The following is a 19,884-nucleotide window of genomic DNA, read 5'->3' on the forward strand; positions in this document are numbered from 1 at the left end:
TAGACGTTTACTGGAACCGTTTTTTATTTTTTTTATTATTAAATTACATTTGACGGTGGTGGTGGCGGTGCTCAACATTAGTCTGATCTTTTGTCTCCTTTTAAAACGCGTGTAAATGCCTTTTCATTTTTGTGAACAGAGGTCACTAAAACCAAAGCACAACACTATTTAGGTAAAATGTGTTCTCAGAAGCAGCTGCCAAGAGCAAGTTGACGAAAGGCCAGCTTTCATAGTTTTTTACCCGCATATTTCAACCCAGTTGCCTATAAAGCATTAAGTTATGGAGTGAGAGGCAGCTGAATATTATTTCCAACACTCATTCCGCGGAGGCCCCTTAATGCGTCCCACTTTCCAGTGTAGGAGTCCAACTCCCATTTTCAGTAAATTTTAAACCAGCAGCTCCGGACGGCTAATCATAAAAATGGAGGAAATTACCTTGCAAGATTTGTTAATCTTGCAGTTGATCTGGTTAATATTAAATTCTTATCCTTCGGTTTTGAAGCTTAAGTTTTCCAATTGCTATAGTACTGAACAAGTATAAGTTACAGATAAATACCGTGCTGATTATATAGCGGTCAACACTATTATACGGTCAGTTATTGTGAGTTTATTTTTCCCACGTTATATTTAAAAATACGCATTATTTCATCGCATCCATGGCGTAGTTTTTAAATGTGTTATTTGCCATAAAAACAGCAATCTGAAGGCAATACAAATGCAAGAAACCGAAAAAAGAGGAGCATTTTCTGAAAGCTTTGTCACTGATACAAGTTATATACTAGGATTAAAATTAGCCGAAAAGCCTGAAAATAGAGCTAGCTGCCACGGGGAATTAGCGGTTTCTTTGAGCATCCTAAAATGTTAATTAGCGCATTTTCACGGAGCTGTGGTGACTGAGACAGCCAGACCTTAGCATCACGTGACGGCTTATGAATTTAGATTAAGTACATTTCTTATGCTTGAGCAATATCTATGCCGTTTCAAACTCATAAGGTCTTTGTTTAAATGTTTCGTCTGTTCATTGTATAGAATTATAATTAGTACGGGTACAATCTAAATTTTAATCCAGTTATGACAGAAAAAACCGAACGATTCAGAATATCGAATTAGTAAATAGACTAAATACTAAATTAATCTTCTAAACCTCTTTGTTTAGAAGCCAAACCATAATCATGAAAAGTCTTAATTTCTGAAAGACCAGCAATAGCGAGAAATACGTATAATACACGATAGGTAGTTATTATGAAAAATGTCTTTAAATTGCGTATTACAGAGCATATACACAACATTTAAAAAGCGGTAGCAGTAACAATATTAGTCGTAGTACTAGTTCTAGCAATAATAATAATCATCATCATCTTCGATTGATTTCTACACTGAAGGATCAAAGCGAACTTAAAATTTATGGTTTGAGTGGAAATTTAAGTGCTTTAAATCAGCTTCTACAAAGCACTAATATTAGGATGACAAATGGTCTTGTATCTCATAAAATAAATTATGTTTATTAAAAAAAAACCCGATTTATTAAATAATACAGTACGGTCATTTCCGACAAAGTGATGCTTTGCGTAGTCATGGCAACTCGATACAACAGGAGCCGCCTGCGCCCCTCTCTCTTTCCAGCCGGTCCCCCCCCATCCCCTCAAAACGCCGTATTTTGCGCATGTACAACCAAACGGGAGCATTCATCGACTCCAAGATGGCGAAAAGAGCGCTGGTCTTCTTTATGATCCTCCTGTGTACACACTGTAAGTCCAGGCAATGCTTCGATCTTTACGCCTTTTCTGCCTTTATTACCTGACGGTGGCCGACTGTTGTGTTTTATGTTTTATTGCATTCCGGTCGGCTTAATCTTAGTGTTTTAGGGAAGGGAAGGCGTTTGAACCAACTTAGCTAGCTAACGGTAAAATGTGGGATGCTCAGATAGTAATGGGAAAAGCAATAGAGGTACGCCGAAAATAAAAGAAAAGAAATGAAAACAGTGATCGGATTCAGCAATGTTTGTTAGTTGTTTTTTTTGCCTACACGTAATTCCAGTGAACAAACGTTATTTTCAAGTATCTACTCTCTGAACGGTTTCAACCCAGAAAGTCAACAAGCAACGTCTGCTCTTGCTTAAATCGTTCTTAGACTATAGGATAAATATCCACATTTACTTCGTGATAAGGTGACGATGTGTTTTAACATAGCGGGTAAATATCAGTGATGACTAGGTGTTTTCAGGAACCATTCAAAATTAAATTACATTTAGCATAATCGGTGCTGAAGACGAATCTGTTCTTTTGTCTTTTTTAAAAAACACGTGTAAAAGTTTTACTTTTGCAAATAATATCGCTTGCTTGACATGAAATCATTGCATTAATTATCCACTGTCATTGCGTGCTTTCGGTGTATTGCAGAAAGGTCGCGAAAGATTTTAAAAACTCTGGAACAAGACGAGACAAGCTCTACATTTTAATGATAGAGATAACGGAATGTTTTTCCAGGGTTAGATTAAATTCAGCGGGAAAGGACCTGCGATGCATCACTATAGTCGTGTATTTAAAGACTTTGACGTACCTTTTAAGGCAAACTGAGTGCATGGTTATCATTTATCTGTTTTTGTTTTCTTTCTTTCTATCTTTATTGTTTTCGTGATTAAGTTACGGTACCCCTTTCCGCCCCATCTCCGCTAGCTTAACTAACCAGCGACTTACTGGTACTGATTTATGCACAGCCGACTGCATCCTGCCTTTGATCTGTCGGCACGATTGACAAATAGTAACAATGTATTGACTTTGCGAAGATTCGCGACTGCTTGCGTTTATTGATTAGAGTGACGACATTTTCACTAAGTCCACGGAATTAATAGTTAGTCCCAAGCCGTTAAGGAAGTCGCTTCGGAAGGTAAATAAAGTTTGACAAAATAAGTGCATTACGAAGCCGTTCCTTATTATTCGTGATGGCTGCAGTTATCGCTTTGGCCAGAAAACTCTTCACAAAGGAGTGGTTGGCAATTTAATAGGTTGAATAACGTGTGTATTTCGCCTTATTAGAGGGAAGCGGAGTGTTGCGCGTTTGTCCTTGAGCCCGAAGCCGCGAAAGGGGACCCGGGGGAACAAAGGGACGCCGGGCGGCGGCGGGCGAACGGGCGGCCGGGGTGCGGGCAGTGGGCGAGCGGGCGGCCCCTTTGATCACTCAAGCGCACTGATCCGCCGCCTGAATCCTCTGCTCCCTGAATCTGAATCTTGTTTTTTATTCGCCAAGCACAAAGAAGTACAAGGAATATTTATTGATGCCGATGGTATTATGACATAAGCAAAATGAAACATACAACTAAATATCTAAAAGTAAAGATACAAGGACAAATAAGTAGAATAAGGCAGAAAAATAAGTCTTTCATTGGATTGTTTTTCTTTATATTTCATTAGCATCCCCCTCTCCCCGCTTTTAAGTTAGAAGTGATTGAATTGGTCAAATATAGCTGTCTGTTATGACAGGTGATCGCAAATTAGTAAGTGATTTGCTTAATTTTCAGTCGCTTGAAATGTAGGCCTACTGTAAATTAGGAAATAGTATTTTACATAAAACAGGAGGGTGAGATTGTTTATTATTATGCCTAAATTTGTGTAGTACTGTAACTATAGGCCTAACTGTTTAATTATGGGCAATGTTATGTCAATCAGGTTACGATTTAGAATATATTAGCTTACACTCTTCGTTGTCGAGAAGCATTTTTAATTTAAATTATGGAGGATCTTGCTTATTAGCTATAAATGTGATAGTTCTGTCTTCGTTTCGCCTATTATGGGACTGATTCGCTCCGTACGACGCGCCAGCTTTATATAAAACCGGAGAAATCAAGAGAAACGGCGATGTCATCGGTCGATTTGATCCGCCACGTTTTTGAATCGGTTTACTGAAAAAGCGGTTTTGTTGCTGTGATATTTTTAGCACAGCTGTTTCCTAGTTACTGTCATGTGAGGAGCAATATCTCTGCTTTTGGTTTTTTTTTTATTTCCTTTTTTAAAATTGTATATGTTTGCTTCGCATATGAAATCTTTATATAGTTAAAATGAGTTCAGTTTGATTGCAGATATATCACAATCCACCTTTGGTATTCCTATCTGTTTTCCATCACAGCTGGACAAAGACGGAACAAACACTCGACAAATGCTCTTAGCTGGAGGCTTGCGGGCACAAAATAACCAAGCAGCTGGTTTTAAAAGTACGGTCTTAAATAAACGCATCCAGTAAGAAATGGAGAGTTGTTACCAAGGTGGGGAAAAGTGTACCCCATCCGAGACCAAAAGTAGGCCTGCCTGACAGCAGGATACCACACGACACACAGCACGTAGTATTAGCTGTTCAAGATGAGAATAAGCAGAGTAGAAACCCCAGTGCTATGGAGCCACATTTCCAGCCCATCTTGGCAACTATTAAAAGCAATCAAACTGATTTTTAAGAAGCAGGAGAAACACGTGACCCCATAAGGTTTATGACCAAAATAAATTAACTTAAGACCGGAGATGATCCTGGGGACTGTGTAGTTCTGATGTCTTTTCGGTGCAGAGTAAGTCACAGCTGAGTGCGACAGCCTCTGTCCTCGCCTATGCATGGCTTTTATTCTCGGTATTCTGAAGGTATGTAATAGGTTGAGTGTATCAGGGCAAATGGGTGGGTTAGAAAATTGAGTGTTTCTCATAACCAAATACTACAGATGGGATGTGGTTCGGTGGGGAATCTGGAAAACAGCTGCTATAAGATTTGCAATGTCTACCTCAGCAGTCAAGCACTCGTGCTGCGGATAACATAACTGGGGATTTCGGTAAGCACGCTTAATTAATACTGGCATAATCATTACAGTCACATACTTGTGGTGGGAGGGTTTATTCATTTGTATTATGACATTTTGACTGCAGGTTCAGTTGTCGTTTTCCCTTTCTTATCACAAAACAATCTATCGGATGTTTTTTAGGAAGTGGATTGCCTATTGTGTATATTTAGTTTTATAGCTTGTATCCGTGAGGAACGGCACGGGATTTCCTTACGTCTTCCCAGGAGACTCTGGGGAAAGTTTTGATCACTTCCCGGCCACCTTTCTACACCCCCTCCCCAACACACACACACAGAGATTAGATATCTATATCTTTGTGGGGACCATCCATTCATTTGTATTGGAAAATCTCTAATCCCAACAATGACAACCTTAACCCCCCCTAACCCAAACCCCTACCCAGCCCTAATCTTAACCATGAGTAGACAAACAAAGAACATGTTTTTCTTTGGCATTTTTTAGCTTGATTGCAGTTACAGATTTGTATAAAATTAAGTTTCCCCTTGTGGGCACCAGAAAAAGTGGTCCTCACAACGTCAAAATAACAGGTATTCATCACACTGTGAGGACCAAATGTCCCCACAATGTAGTATATAGATAACACACACACACTTATATACACAGCTTGTAAATAAATGCCTGGGACCAACACTGAAAGGACTCCAGGACCATCATTGCATCCAAACGGCATTTTAATAAATGCAAAAAAAAAAAAAACCATAACCCTCTGATGCTGAAAGTCATCTTTGACGCCCAGTTTTATTTGTTTTTTATTTGTCATGCCAAAAGCAAGTGTTAATTGAAAGTGTTTGTGCAGCTGTTCCTTTTAGTGTGGATTTGGTGTAAAAAAATGCCACTGGTTTTATGTAACCGGCCAGTCAGGTTTTTAAGCAGGGGGAGCATCCACGCTAAGATCCCGCAAATGAAGATGTCGCTGGCCTCTGACCTCTCCGCCAGTGTCCCTCTCAGTCCCTCCACCAGCCCTCGTCTAGGGGGAAAGTTGCTGACACACTGAGTTCCAGAGCACATGCCTGGTGACTCGCATAGTCCAGAGTCTAGAAACAGCTGAGCTGATTTGGGTGGAAGTCACTGGAGCTCCATCCATGTCCAGGAGTGATCAGAATATCCATGGAATGCAGGATAGCTGACCACTAACAAGCCGGCTTCTAGCTATCATTTAACCAGCTGCTGGGCTGAACGCAGGTGTGACATAACTCAATAACGAACTCACTAACGTGACTAACTCAATAACGAACTCACTAACGTGACTAACTCAATAATGAACTCACTAACGTGACTAACTCAATAACGAACTCACTAACATGACTAACTCAGTAACGAACTAACTAACGTGACTAACTCAATAATGAACTCACTAACGTGACTAATTCAATAATGAACTCACTAACGTGACTAACTCAGTAACGAACTAACTAACGTGACTAACTCAGTAACGAACTAACTAACGTGACTAACTCAGTAACGAACTAACTAACGTGACTAACTCAATAACGAACTCACTAACGTGACTAACTCAATAACGAATGGAACTAAAGAATTTGATGTGCAAAAAACTGGCAAGAAGCAATTGCCGTGAGGTGCAGTTTTTCCAAAAAATTTACATCACCAGCAAAAGATTAGGGGTCGTACGCTAATCCAGATTTTAATTCCGAGATTTTATCCATGTTTTTCACAAGATCTCGAAACTTGCTTTTATTATAATTTTCCCCCCCTTGACCAGCCAAGTGGGAGATGATTTGGAGGGGCAAAGGCAAAGGCAGAGGCAGCCGCGTTAGGAATGGCAAACATGCACATTCTCGGAATGTCAATAACATGGCCATGTGTAAGACGGCCCGTGATCAAAATAGTGTCTGACCGCCCCGCTTAAAATACTGCTAGAAAATGCAGCTGTGCCTTTATCAAAGGGGTAAACATTTTTCTGGATTATAATCGTTTTTGTGCAATGTAGTCTGGTGATATTTTAGAATATTTATCCCAGTTTGAGATTAAAATTAAATATCTCAGTGACAGAAGTCAGCATTGTTTTGTCTCTGGGCTAAGTAGAAAATGTAAAACAATCATTTTCTAGGTTGCAAGTGATCTCTTGTAAGTGATTTTGGATATTTTCTCACAAAATGATGTGCTCTTTACTCACCATGTGGATTATAATCTTTGGAAATGGTTCTGCCTAATCAGTTTAGGGTTGTATTTGTCAAGCCTAGTCTTGGGTGGGGTCGGTCTGCTGCTCAGAATGGTTTTAAACTGATCACTTAGTTTTGAAGGTTGTTGGGGAAGCGAAGAAATAAAGATCTAGATTTTGCATAGACTAGCAAGCAATTTTCATATTTTTCAAAACTATAAAGTGCAATGTCACCTAAATGCAATTTTGTACATTAAAATCAGTCGTGTATTAATTCCTCTATTGTTTAAGCCATTGAACTATTCCTCAGTAAAAGTAGTAAAAGATAATAACATGATTTTTATTTGCATAACTACATTTTAGCACTCCTGTTAGTGTAAGGCTCAACGTGACCTTCACAAAACATCTCAAAAATATTTATATATTATTCTTTATTCTCATGTGGTGTCACTGATTGTGGGTTAAAAAGGAAAAGAAACAGCAATGGCCAGAGATCCCAGAAGATATGAAAATCACTGAGTTGGAGGGATGTTCCAACAATTTCCTGTTTGCGACCTTATTGTTTACATTCAGGGGAAAATGAATCCGATTGGTCTACGCTAAGACAACAGTAATGGGGTTTCGGCCATGAAGGACACTGTTCACTAATGGATTTTATGTCTTCTTTTGTATTACCTATCTTAGCTCAAGCACATCGCTGCCATAAATCTGGGCTTACCACTGGCCCAAAAGGGGTTCAAGACAGAGGTTATGATCCCCCTAGGGCCCCTTTTAATCACATGAAAACAATTTATGCTTTGTCGTGCTTTAAGTTACAGCCAAGTAAATTATTCAGAAGTAATAGCATCGCGGTCTTCTCAGATTGGTACTTTTTATTCCTTCAAAATAATTTCAGGCGTCCAGGTGTGAAGAATGCTTCAAAATAATAGTGTTTACATGCGAAGAGTTTTTCATAATATAGTTGCCTCAGTAAAATTTTGTTTTTATTGTAATGCACTGTCGCCATACCAACTTACAAAGAACAAAGGGTGTTTGGAAATAGTGTCCTTTTAAATTTATTTTTGATTCGTCGAATCAAAGGCAAAAACAGGGTTACATGTATTTATTTGGCAGATGATTTTTTTTCCCCACAAGTGAGACTGAGCATATATATGAAACAAGCATACAGCTGTCAGGAACCTAGTCTAGGTACCACAAGTGTCGCTAAGCTAAGATTCCGCTGATTGACCAGGAATAAGTGCAGAATACTTTGGGGGAGAAAGAGCTAGATAAACAAGAAGAATAATCTGCCTTCACGGACCGGACCTTTGTGAGGGCTACTTAATGGCTGCCTAAAATCAGCCCTGTTGCTCTCCTCAAAGGCTAGAGAACACAACTGAATTAGAAACTGCAATTGAATTATTTAGGAAAAACAATTCGATTAGAGAATGCAATTTTAATTAGTGTCTGCATATTAGAAAAGCATGCAGACATGCCTAACATATAATAGCACTGTCTGTCCGTCTGTCTACATTTTTTTGGAATAAATACGCCTAAGATTTATAGATCGTGTTTGCCCAGGCTGAAATATTCACAATGCACAACTTGGCCCAGGACAGAGAAAGCTATTTCTTGACTTTTTTTTCCTGGCTTTATAATTTGTTATTGAGCAAAGCAAACTGTTTTTTGCACAAACTGGTGGTGTTTTTGTATATGTGAGACCCGGGGTGTTCATGGTGCTTCCAGCCAATGGCGCGGTAAAGCCTTCCCTTAAAGTTGACGTCAGAAGTGTTGGTTGTCGTCCAGAGTTCATGTTTTATCGAGGGAACAAAATGAGGGCTGTCGTTGCTTAATATTTCATTGTTTATTTGGGCTGATGCCACCACTGTGGTCGAGAGCTTCTAAGAATATGAGCTGCTTGCGTTCAGGACATTTCTGAAGGCATCAACATCTCCGCTACACAAACCCGAGCCTCACCACCTCTCACCGCCTCCATTTCTGTCTCTCTTTTTGTGTTCTATCTTCTTATATGCCCCCTGTTCTCAGGTTAAAAAATGGAGTTGTTTTTTTTTATATATATGCTCAAAAAAAAGCTGTTTGTTTCCATCAGTGTTGAGATTTCAGATCCCTTGGCCACAAAAATGCTCTGTAGCCACAGAAGAGGAATTCTCCATTGGTTCTTTCGGCAAACAGTGTGGCATATGTCAGGACTTTTGCAATATGCTCCTCTTTACTTCTCCTGGACACTGTGATTCCGCGAGACTCACTTTGACACATTTGGAGAGACACAAGCCACCGCTACTCATTTTTGGTAGCTAGGATGGCAATTTCGTGACGCTGTAAAGCCCTGAAATGTTTGTTTGTTTAGTTTTTGTTTGTTCTTTTAGGCAGCGCTTTTTGTCTGAGATTTTATAAAAGTAAGGATAGACAGTATGGTCTGCCAGTTTCGCTGGAACATTTCGCAACAAGGGCCAAATGGTGACATTATCAACCACAGGATGGAACCAACAACCTTCTGATCACAAACACAGACTCCTAATCTAAGAACCGCCCACTGCCCATCTGCTAATTCAGTCGGTTAGCCGTCACTTTCGTAAAATGACACCTACTCTATTATTCTACTTCTATGACACTTTTTGGAAGTGATAGCAAAAAAAATCCATCAGCGTTCCAAAACTGAGTGAATACGAAACATCTGCTGGGAGTCCAGAACCGCCGGCCCATGTCAGTGTACAGTGAGTCCGCCATTAGCACGAGGTGTGCCGTTCGTGCTCAGACGGATATTGGACAGCTCGACACCAGAACATCTGGTAATCCATTGTTTGGGATAATATAAACTGTGATGCTTACTGGCAAATGTCAGGAAAGGTTGTGTATGTTTGGAAAAAGACGGGATTCTGATTTCACAAGTTCTTGGAGCTGAGCTGCGTTTACAACACGCCCGTCTAGCAAAGGCAATTTTAATTGATTCTGCGGTGTTATTTAGTGAACATACCAACCAAGAGCGGTTTTATTTCCTGAAGCTCTTTTTTTAAAAAATAAACAGAAACTAAACATTCACACCCTCCAGAAAACAGAACCAACATATGGAACGGTGATAGCTGGTCACATGGTGTCAGGTTCAATATATATTTTTCTCTTCTCACGTCCCAAGATCATGTAATAAAGGTAACTGTACATCAAGGTTTGAGGAGCATGTTTGTCTTTTTCCATTGAAAGAACGTAGGTGGATTGCAGTTTAGCTGTGAAAATAAGTTGTAATGACAAGTAATGTTCTAGATGGTACATCGTTTGAGAGATCGAGCAGAACAGTGAGAATTTGTAAAACACTGCTTACTAAGGTACGGGCACAGTACAGCTGTTGTGATCAGAAGGTCGGCAGAGTGATTTCACCATTAGGCCCTTGAGCGAAGCCCTTATCCTCCCATTGCTGCTGGGTCTGAGGGCTAACCCTGTGTTCTTAATAATGTACGCCGCTTCGGATGAGATTGGTTGCTGTGGTTCCCTGCGGACGTTGGCACGTCTATGTGCCGTTGACTTATTTTGACAGAAAAGTAGAACCTTGGGAAGCTGATGTCATCTGACAGCACTTTGACGCCAGAGTCGGGGGGTTTAGTCCTGGGGAACGGCCGTCAGATGCTGGTACGGCCCGGGTGGTGATATCAGTCTGCTTTCCATTCCACAGGGCAGGTCATGTTAGTACCAAGGCCTGGGGGGGGTGGATTTACAGGGACGGTGCATAAACATATGACCAAGCCAGCGTCAGACAAGCAAGCGAGGAAGGTGCGATCTCCGCTTCTCATAGTTGCTTCTGCTATTTCCAGTCCAGAACTTGGGAAGGGAAGAACTGAGGAATGAAATAAGGAAAAGACGACAGGAAAAGAAGCGATAGATGGAACACTTGGTCGAAATTTGTATAATTCGCACATTTACAGTCATCCAGGATGGTTAAAATGTGGTGTGTTTGACTCAGCTGTGACTGTTATCTTATCTGGCTTCCTCCTGGCTTCCAGTGCGCAGTCAGCTCGATGATTTCTAGGGTAAATGTTTACACAGCACATGGCCTGAAGAGGAAGGCCACTAATGGGATAATAGCTGGAAACGGTTATTAACGGGAAAGATTAATCTTAACGTTACGTGGCAGAATCAGGCGTAAAGTCACTGCACACTGAGCCTCGATACATTGAACCTGTTACCAGAGCTCTTTACATACAGAGAGATGAACTATGAATTTATGCAAAAAGTATATATTGTTTTAATGGTGCTTGTTTTCTGGGGAGATTGCAAGTGAGGGGCTGTTCCTTTACTGTTACATTAGACACCTGTAGTTCACCTCAGTGACATGTCAACAAAACGTGCCAAGACAACAGAATGGCTGCAAGAAAACAAAGACCGCCACCCCATTTAAACCCGCGGCATTTCATCCCGGGGGCACAGTGACAGGTGTTTTGAAGTTGGGATTGAATTGACTGTAGCAGATGCATTATTTTTTCATCAGTGTTGGTTTTTTTTCCTTCTTCAGTTTGCCTGTTCTTCCCTTTTGACCTCCTCATGAAAAACAAAGAACCTGAGTCCCCAAAAAGCCGCACAGATCACCGTTCGACCTGTAGCTGGAATGCTAAGGAGAGTCACAAATTCACAGGAATTCACAGGAATGCTTAGGCGATGACTGCCGTGTCTAATCTCCCGATGAACGTTACTGGTTTCATATGGATTAAGGATGGAAATTGAATGTAAACTTTTATCCGCCACCTGGCTATTGATCACTGCATTAAAACTGGAAAAAAAACTGAAAGAAAGATGTTCTAGAAGGACTATAGTGCTATCTGTCCGTCAAGGCTGCTCCTTGTTTTGGAGATATCTGCCGTACAAATGAGGGCCTCTCTCAAATGTAATGGGACTGATTGACAGTCTTTTTGCGGCGTTTAAAGTGCCATAAAATATATTTGAAAAATTCAACAGCAGTGTGTCTTACCAGAAATCATGATCGGCTACTCAAGACCACAGTCTTTGTAGTGAACAATTTAAAGTAGGAACTATTTTCTTCAACTGAACTTGCCGGGGTGCTCATACTCATATCTTCTGCGCAGTGATACGATTGGTTGCATTTTTCTTATATTTTTTTTAGTTCTTACACAGAGTGAATGCCATTCAGTCCTATTATATTCGAGAGAAGACTCGAAAACATCTTTTTTCAGTTTTTCAGTTTTGGAGTAAACTGCCTCTTTAAGATCAAGAATGTGGGCTCTCCATATATCTGGAAAACACATTTGACTGTCATAAAATAGTATTCTTTATGCTGATTGTTTTCATAGTAATTAAAGTAGATAGTTGTGAAAATATTTGCTGCGAAGATCAGTTGATTTGTTCACTTGTCCTAACCTTCTGTGCTGAAGAGTAAAAGAGTTAAGATTTAGTTTTTCTCTATTTAGATTTTGTACTTAGCGTGTATTTCGTGCTGCTTTGCTCGTGGATTTGGCTGTCATGTGTGGGAAATCGTATTCATGTACCGACACAGATGTACAGCAGATCAGATAGGCATTGCATAAAGTGTTTTGGTCGCGTGGAGAATTTGGCCGTGATGTAAAGAAGAGTTGGCACGCCTGGGTTTTACGGCCCACCGTGCCTTGAAAACAGGATCTGAGGGTAGCCCCTGTTCTAGCTGTCAGACTTCAGAACAAAGGGCTCACAGATGGTTTTGTGTGAAATATTAGGATCAGAGAATAGTGCAGAAGCAGCAAATAATTGATATAGAAAGACAAACAAAAGCACTTAAAATCAGAAAAAGGAAACCTTTCAGCCAGGACTGATGTGTGTGGGCTGACTTGTGCGTCTTTTGGGGGGGGGGGGGGGGTTGGGCAGTGTACAGTCTGACCCGAAGAACCTCAGAGGGGCTAGTGAGATGCATGTTCTTTTCTTGCTTCTGGCTGGATCCGGAACAGTTTGTTAATGACTTTGCAACAGGGGCGATTTTAGAAGTTCTTTTTGAAGAGGAAGGCTAAGGAGGAGGCGTAATTCATACAGAGGGACCACCCACATCATTAGCCAATCATATTTATGGAATTAGTGACTGACAGGAAGGGGGCACTCTAGAAACCAATTAGCTGGAACCAGCGCCCCTGCGCCTCACCCCTGTATACACCCCTGCTCCAGGGACAGCCAATTTCCCTATCGTAGGTCACTTTGGGGAAAAAGAGTGAAAGAGAGTGTGAATCGGTCAAGCCGCCGGTTCTCCGGTTTCCCTTTGCCGCCGCCCGGACGCCCGCTTCGGCTTTCCCACCGCAGACGGTGGGGTTTCCTTGCATATGTCCCTGGGCAGGATAGCAGGGGTAGTGTTTCCACTCGTCCGGAGGCGCCAGAGAGCACCGGGGGATCGCTGGGCTTCCTGTGTCGTCTCACCCGCTCCATCGCGCGCGGAGGCCCCAGATGTGGCGCCGGATATGTAGGTTAACACGCCGAAACTGTGGCATATCGCCTCTCCCCACGGAGCCGACTCTGGGGCCCGAATCATGGAATCACACAAACAGCGGGAGGTTTAATTTGCACTTATCAGGGTGGGGTCTGTCTTATCAGGGCCAGCCAGGGATGACGGTGGACCTAATTCATTTCTGGCTCTGCCCCACCTGTTGGTCACGCGACATTCTCGGCCTGGATTTCCAGTCGACCAGTCCAGACGGTCCAGACGGTCTGAATCTGAAGAATGCTTGTGGTCACATTTCGCCTGATGAGGGGCTGTTTGGTGGATTGTTTTTTTGTTTTCATTTATCAAAGGGGGGCTTGGGGATATTCAGCCTGTACTTTTTCCATCATTAAGCTGAGGCGTCACACGCTCTTTTAATTTTTGTGAGGAAGTGTTTTGTTTTTTTGCGTAGTTTTTAACGACAAACGGCAGCTCTGCAAGTATCGGTTTTAGTGAACTTTCGTAATATTGTGAATTTTACGAATGATTCTGTTACTGGATGACTTTACCTCCGAAACTGAGGGACCTGCATGCCAGGAAGCGACGGAGCAGTATTTAACAGATTCCCCACAGCAGCGAAAGTCGCTGACGCCGCGGTAACCCAACCCCCGCAATGCCGGTGCCCTCTGCTGTTCGGGGTCACCGAGGAAGCCGGTGATGGGGCCCGAGGGTTTGATCTTTAGCCCTGCGTACGCTGCTGTGGTCCCGCGTCAACTGTGACCTCCCGACCCCCCCAGACAGGCACGCTTTCCCGATCAGGAATTTGTTACCGAGGGAAGAAAAATAACAAAAGAAAAATACAGTTATTTTGAATTGAATTGAATTAACTGACTAGCGTTCTTTTTACTGGAAACATGTTGTGGGGCTTTTGTGATGTGAACTGGAAGGGTTATTTTTTTTGGATAAGTACCACTGTGCGATACATGTATAAACACGTATATCTTGCATAACCGTGATGACCCATTGTAGGGGCCCCCAGGAAGCACACAGGATCACGAGGCAGAGGAAGCCCCTTGGATGGGATTCCAGTCCTTTGGGTGGGGGGGCGGGGCATACAGACTCACACATACGCACACACACTCATACGCGCGCGATTGCTCACAATGGACAATTTTAGAAACACCGCTTCGCTTGACTGAGTGGTTCTGGACTGTGGGAGGAAAGCGGGAGAGACCCATGCAAACACGGAACAGCGTGTGGACAGACGCACACACACACAGACACACACACACACACACACACACACACAGACACAGCCTGGGCACGGGGGAGATTAAGCTAGACTGCTACCCACTGAGCTGCCCACACGCACGACTACATACCACGTTATCTTTATATTTAGATTAAATTGCCATTCTCCGGCAATCAGAAAAGAGCTTAGACACGGAATTCAGGCTACGTTTATGCTAATGCTAAACAGCCTCCATGCATCTCCTGTCCTTATATAATGTGGAATAATTTCCAGTGACCCTGTTGTATGATATCGGGTTGGCATTATCATTTTAGAGCATCCCTGGCCACACAATCCTGATTAACGCACGTGGGGGAGAATCGCCATGGCGCTTAACAAGAGCGGCATTCTTGAAACTTCTCGAAATCACAACATCGCAGCCAGACGGATATTCGGACCGTGGGTAGTTCTCCCTGCTGCCCTGCCTGGCCCATTTTCAATAGATACACATCTGCATGGCGGATCCTGTCTTACAGTCGGTCCTTCTGTTTTAAAACTAGTGTAAATGGACAGGAAGTCATGTGACCTGCATGTTGAGCCCACCCCCCCCCCCCCCCCCACCCCAAAACATTTGTGGTTTTATGTTTATTTCCTGGAGCTGCTGCGCCCCGGGTCTGTATCACGGATGTGGCACCTCACTGTGCAGTTATCTAATGATTAAAGCAAACCGCGTTAAATAGCTTTGCTCCATGCCACCTGGCGCGCTTGCGAGGAGCGAATCTGCGAGGGCGATTGTTATTCTGGCCGAAGGCTGAAAGCCCAGCTCTGACGGCCAAGGTGATCTAGGCCCGCCTAACTAACTCGACAGCATTTTAATTAGGGCCGTACAAAATGTCATTTGTTCGCGAGCGCAGACAAAGGATAATCAACGGGGGATTGGATCGGGATGGGGGAGCAAGCGGTGAGCTTGTGGGGGGGCAGTCTCAGACGAAACACAATGAGAGCGTCAGCCTCTGCTGGGCTGGCGTTCTGGGCCCGATACGATCTGGCTGAGCACACAGCCAGCTGCTCTGTGGCCCATTTTGTAGGTGTTGATGGGCTTCCTATGGTCATCCGGGTCCGGTCAGCACAGGGCCCATTTGCGAGAGGCTGCTTGTCCCCCATCCAAACCGTTTTTTTTTTTGTTTTTTTTTTTTATTTATTTGTTACCCTGTTGTGCCTGTTTTTTTGGTCGGCGAATCCTGGATGTCGAAATGTTGTTTATTACGGAGATGGATTAGCGAGGTCTGGACCGCGAATGAAATGCTTTTGAGTTCCTGCAGCAGACTCATCCCCAGGCCTCCGGATCTGTGACGCCACCCAGATCTTACTCAGCGTTTTTTTTCATTGTGTAGTACAGGCTGGAACAAGAAACGGACAGGATTAAGTTCCCTGGCACACGCTCTGCCTGACCCCCCCAGCCTGAGTCTCACCCCAGTGTTGCAACTGTTCTTTTCTGCAATTGAGCTGCTCTTATCTCGCAGGTGACCACCCCCACTGTCTGAGATTTCGATGGTACCTGCCTGCCACAGACTGCTGCCCTGGTGGGGGCCGGGGTGGGTCTGCATCAGCGTCTTTGCCAAATGCAGGGGCGCGCAAACCTGCATTGTCCTGAGTGGGCGGATATTTTGGCACCTTTCACAAGGAAAGGAGGGGTAGCTGAATGGGAGAATATTAAGAGGAGGGGCTTTAGTAATTAATGCATTGGATTTTAGGTAAAAACCTTAAATGTCCAGTGAAATTGGATGCCTGATTCTGGTAGTAATGTGCAAACCGATATTTTTAGTTAGAAACCAGTTTTACCCATAAGGCCATTCTGGTTTACTGGCTGGTTTTTTTTTCTGCCTTCTCACACTTGGAAAAATCCCCCAAATGATGGATCCTAATTAGGATTAAGGCAGAGGTCACTCGGTTTGGACCAGGATGGATGGTATTTTCAGCGAGCAGGTATGAGCCATCTGTGCGCAGCACAGCGAGCAGCTAATTCTGACACGGGGCACGGCGGGACTGTTCCTGGAAGCCCGAGTGGGGGGGGCACACTGCTTGCCTGCAAAACGCCACCTCGCGCCAAATTAGGTACAGCCTATTGTGTCGGAATTGCATCGCGCTGGAAGTCCAGCCCCAGCAAAGGGAGTGAAAACGTGTTTAATTCTGCTGACTTAGTACACGCCTAAAAGCAGCAGCCATCTGAACTGCTGATTAGGTCTTTCCAAAAATTCTCACTTACCTGCGAAGTGGTGTTTATATTCTGGGCTTATATTCTACGTAGAGCGGAATTGACCTGTACTGCAAAACACCAGGCGTTTTTTTTCCAGATGTCAACATAAAGGATTCAAGAATTCAAAAGCTCATTTGTACAAGTACAACCACAAAGAAGGACTTGCTTACCTCCCTGTGTACTTAAACGACATATAATGATGAAGAACAATAAATCGCAGAACAGAATAATGGACACATACAATATACACACAATATATACAATATATAAGCAATACACAGGAGTATACAAGTAGGACAACAACATGCGGAGGTTAAAGTAGCAGTGGTTAATAAACAGAAGTGAGGATTGGGATGATACTGCGAGTTATCAGTGTGTATTTGACATTCTTAATACTTTTGGGAAGAAGCTGTTCCTGAGCCTTGAAGCTTTGGTCCTGATGGACCTGTAGTGTTTTCTAGAGAGGAGGAAGAAAAGTACCTTAGCTTGGATGGCAGTGGCCTTCTGGTATTTTTTAGGCAGCCGCATCAGTCCTGGGTTTTTTTTTATTTGTCTTGTTACATTTGGGCACCACGGCTGTGAGTCTTACGTCGAGAGAGGTGACCTGTGGTCTACTGAGCAGAGTCTAGACAGGCAGAAGAATGTTCACTCCACGGACCATGCTGCAGAAGCAGATGCCAGTGGGAAGAACGGTTTAATACTTGGGCTATCGCAGACCGAGTGGATCGATACTTTGTGTAGATCACCGTGACAGCAAATGCCAGTGAGGAAACTTAGAAGGGGCTCAATTGTGCTGGATTTTGCCCTGAGGAAGCACGGGCTCGCCTTCATTTCATTGGACGAGGGGAGATCGCTACATCTGTTTGTTGTGGCCCGACAGGTGAAAAACGAGCCAGCTGAGCAGAAATCGGTGGGTCGCGGTTCCTGGGCAGCCATGAAAAAGCCAGTCATGCAACAGGGTGATTTCTACCTGAAAGTGTGAGCGATTAGCATGTGGTGTGGTCCGGGACTGGTGCTGACAGCTGCTATGAATAACCCGGCAGGGGGGCTCTCAAACGCTATCCTGCTCACTGACAGATTTGCTCCCCATCCACGCCTACAAATTATTCGTAGCCGTCATCCATCAGTTGGCGTGCCTCTGTGTTTGCATCATATCGTCATTTGGGGGGGGGGTATAGCTGTGTTTCAGGTACTAATTCTGATATGTTTCTGAGGTGTACCTCAAACTGCCGTATCTCAGTGGTCCGTTTTCCACCAACGGAGATCTGGTCCTGTTGAGAAAACCAATTTTTGGTTCTGCGTGTTGCCATCAAAATAAAAACAGGTTCTGAACCAAAGAACTGGTTTGCATTGAGAACCAAGAAATAGTTAGTCCCTGAATGGGAACCATGATGAAATCATGTGTGAGCGTGTACTGTTCGATCTACCGAGGCAAAACAAGTGAATGCTTATGAATGCTTGTAAGTAAGCAATGCATCCTGCCATTGCTGGAGTTCTCCAGACTCCACCTACTCAGCTACACCCACCCATGATGATGCAATGGTGCTGAGTGCTGAGACAAAAATTGGTGGAAATGTAGGCTGGTTGGCACCTGGTTCCAAACTGAACTCTTTTGTGAAGCGGAACAGAACTGTTTTTTTGTCTCTTGAAAAGCGCTAAGTGTTTATCAACCCAGTCCTTGCTGACTACATCTTTGCTCCATACCAACTCACCACCATCCTATACCAGGTATTTGGTGTTCTTGACATGGAATACAGGCTACATTTATGCTAATACTAAGCAGAATAATTGGACTGTCTTCGGAGACCCGAACTTGGCCTTTCTAGAGTCCTATATACAGCATATTCAACAATCCACCCTCTAACCCAGGACCATTCAAATCACATTCTTCAGGGTCCAAGCCCTGCTGATTTTCCAGCCATCCGTTTCCTGGATGCCAGTTGTGAAGCTTCTGGCTAATCAGAATCAGTATCATTATTAAAATAATGAATTGAAAACATGGCCTGGATTTTGGATTGAGGCACATGATTTGAAGAGTCCTGCTCTAACGTATTACCCTGGTCATGGTCAAAGGGGCGGCTTGGAGCCTATGGCAGGTAGCATAGGGCATAAGGTTGCGGTACACCCTAGATAGGATTTCTGTCCCAGGCTCACACATACAGTCATACTTTAGAGACACCAGTTAGGGCAGCGGTGTATTTTTGGGTTGTGGGAGGAAAACAGTACCCAAAGGAAACCTCACATGACACAGAGAGAACATGCAAACACCACACCCAGAGCAGAGCCAGGATTCAAGCCTCCTTCTTTGGAAGCATGAAACAACAGTTCTAACCACTGAGTCACGGGGCCAACGCAGTATAACTTCCAGTAAATGTGAATAATGAAATCTGAAAATATATGCAACAGCTGCTCAGCTCTGTTGCAACCTTCTCTACACTGCCGAAGCAAATATTTTTATTTGCATGGAGGAAGAACTATTACACGTTTTCCACGATGACATTGCAGAATGATTAAAACAGGACGGTTGTTAAAAAAATTAGTCGGAAATTTGTAGTTGTCGGTAATTTCTTTTGGCGTTTGGACCATTAATTGTTTTCAGTTGTTCGTTCTTAAAATGCTGTGACTCAGCTGTGCTGCAGAGCGATGCTGTCTCTGATGGAGGAGGTAACCTCCACGTCTTGATTTAAGGGGGACATTAATGTCCAGGGGGACGTTAAGTCTTCGGTTTTAGGCCACCAGTCACTCACGTGGTGTTTTTATTTTCTGAAACATTAAACAGACCCTTTAATGTCAAGAAATAATTCCTTTCCTTTGCACCAGTGGTGTATAATGGTACGGGGCTACAGGGGACACTGGCCCCAGCTAAAAGCTGATTGGCCTCTGTAGAGCCCCTTCCCCTGTCTCTCACTGATTAAATATGTCTCATTGGTTCATGATTAGGTTGGCCCCTCTGTATGAATTAAGGCCACTCTCATGCTCCCAACCTTAAAAAAATTCTTGAATCACCCCCTGCTTGAGTCAAGCCAAGTTTGAGGTGCTTCAGGGACAAAATGGACGGATG

The 19,884-nt window shown here is 43.2% G+C and overlaps 1 protein-coding gene across 1 annotated transcript in view; it reads left to right on the plus strand.

Annotated features, from left to right (window-relative positions):
• The first annotated feature begins 1,633 nt into the window (after positions 1–1,633).
• The window catches only part of jam3b (junctional adhesion molecule 3b), a 30,561-nt gene continuing 12,310 nt past the window's right edge, over positions 1,634–19,884 (plus strand). Inside the window, exon 1 of the mRNA XM_048983896.1 lies at positions 1,634–1,748. Within this exon, the coding sequence (XP_048839853.1) occupies positions 1,664–1,748 (85 nt within the window). The 5' untranslated portion in view covers positions 1,634–1,663. The remainder of the gene's footprint in view (positions 1,749–19,884) is intronic.

Source organism: Brienomyrus brachyistius, chromosome 18 (genome assembly GCF_023856365.1).
Source record: "Brienomyrus brachyistius isolate T26 chromosome 18, BBRACH_0.4, whole genome shotgun sequence".
Lineage (NCBI taxonomy): Eukaryota > Metazoa > Chordata > Actinopteri > Osteoglossiformes > Mormyridae > Brienomyrus > Brienomyrus brachyistius.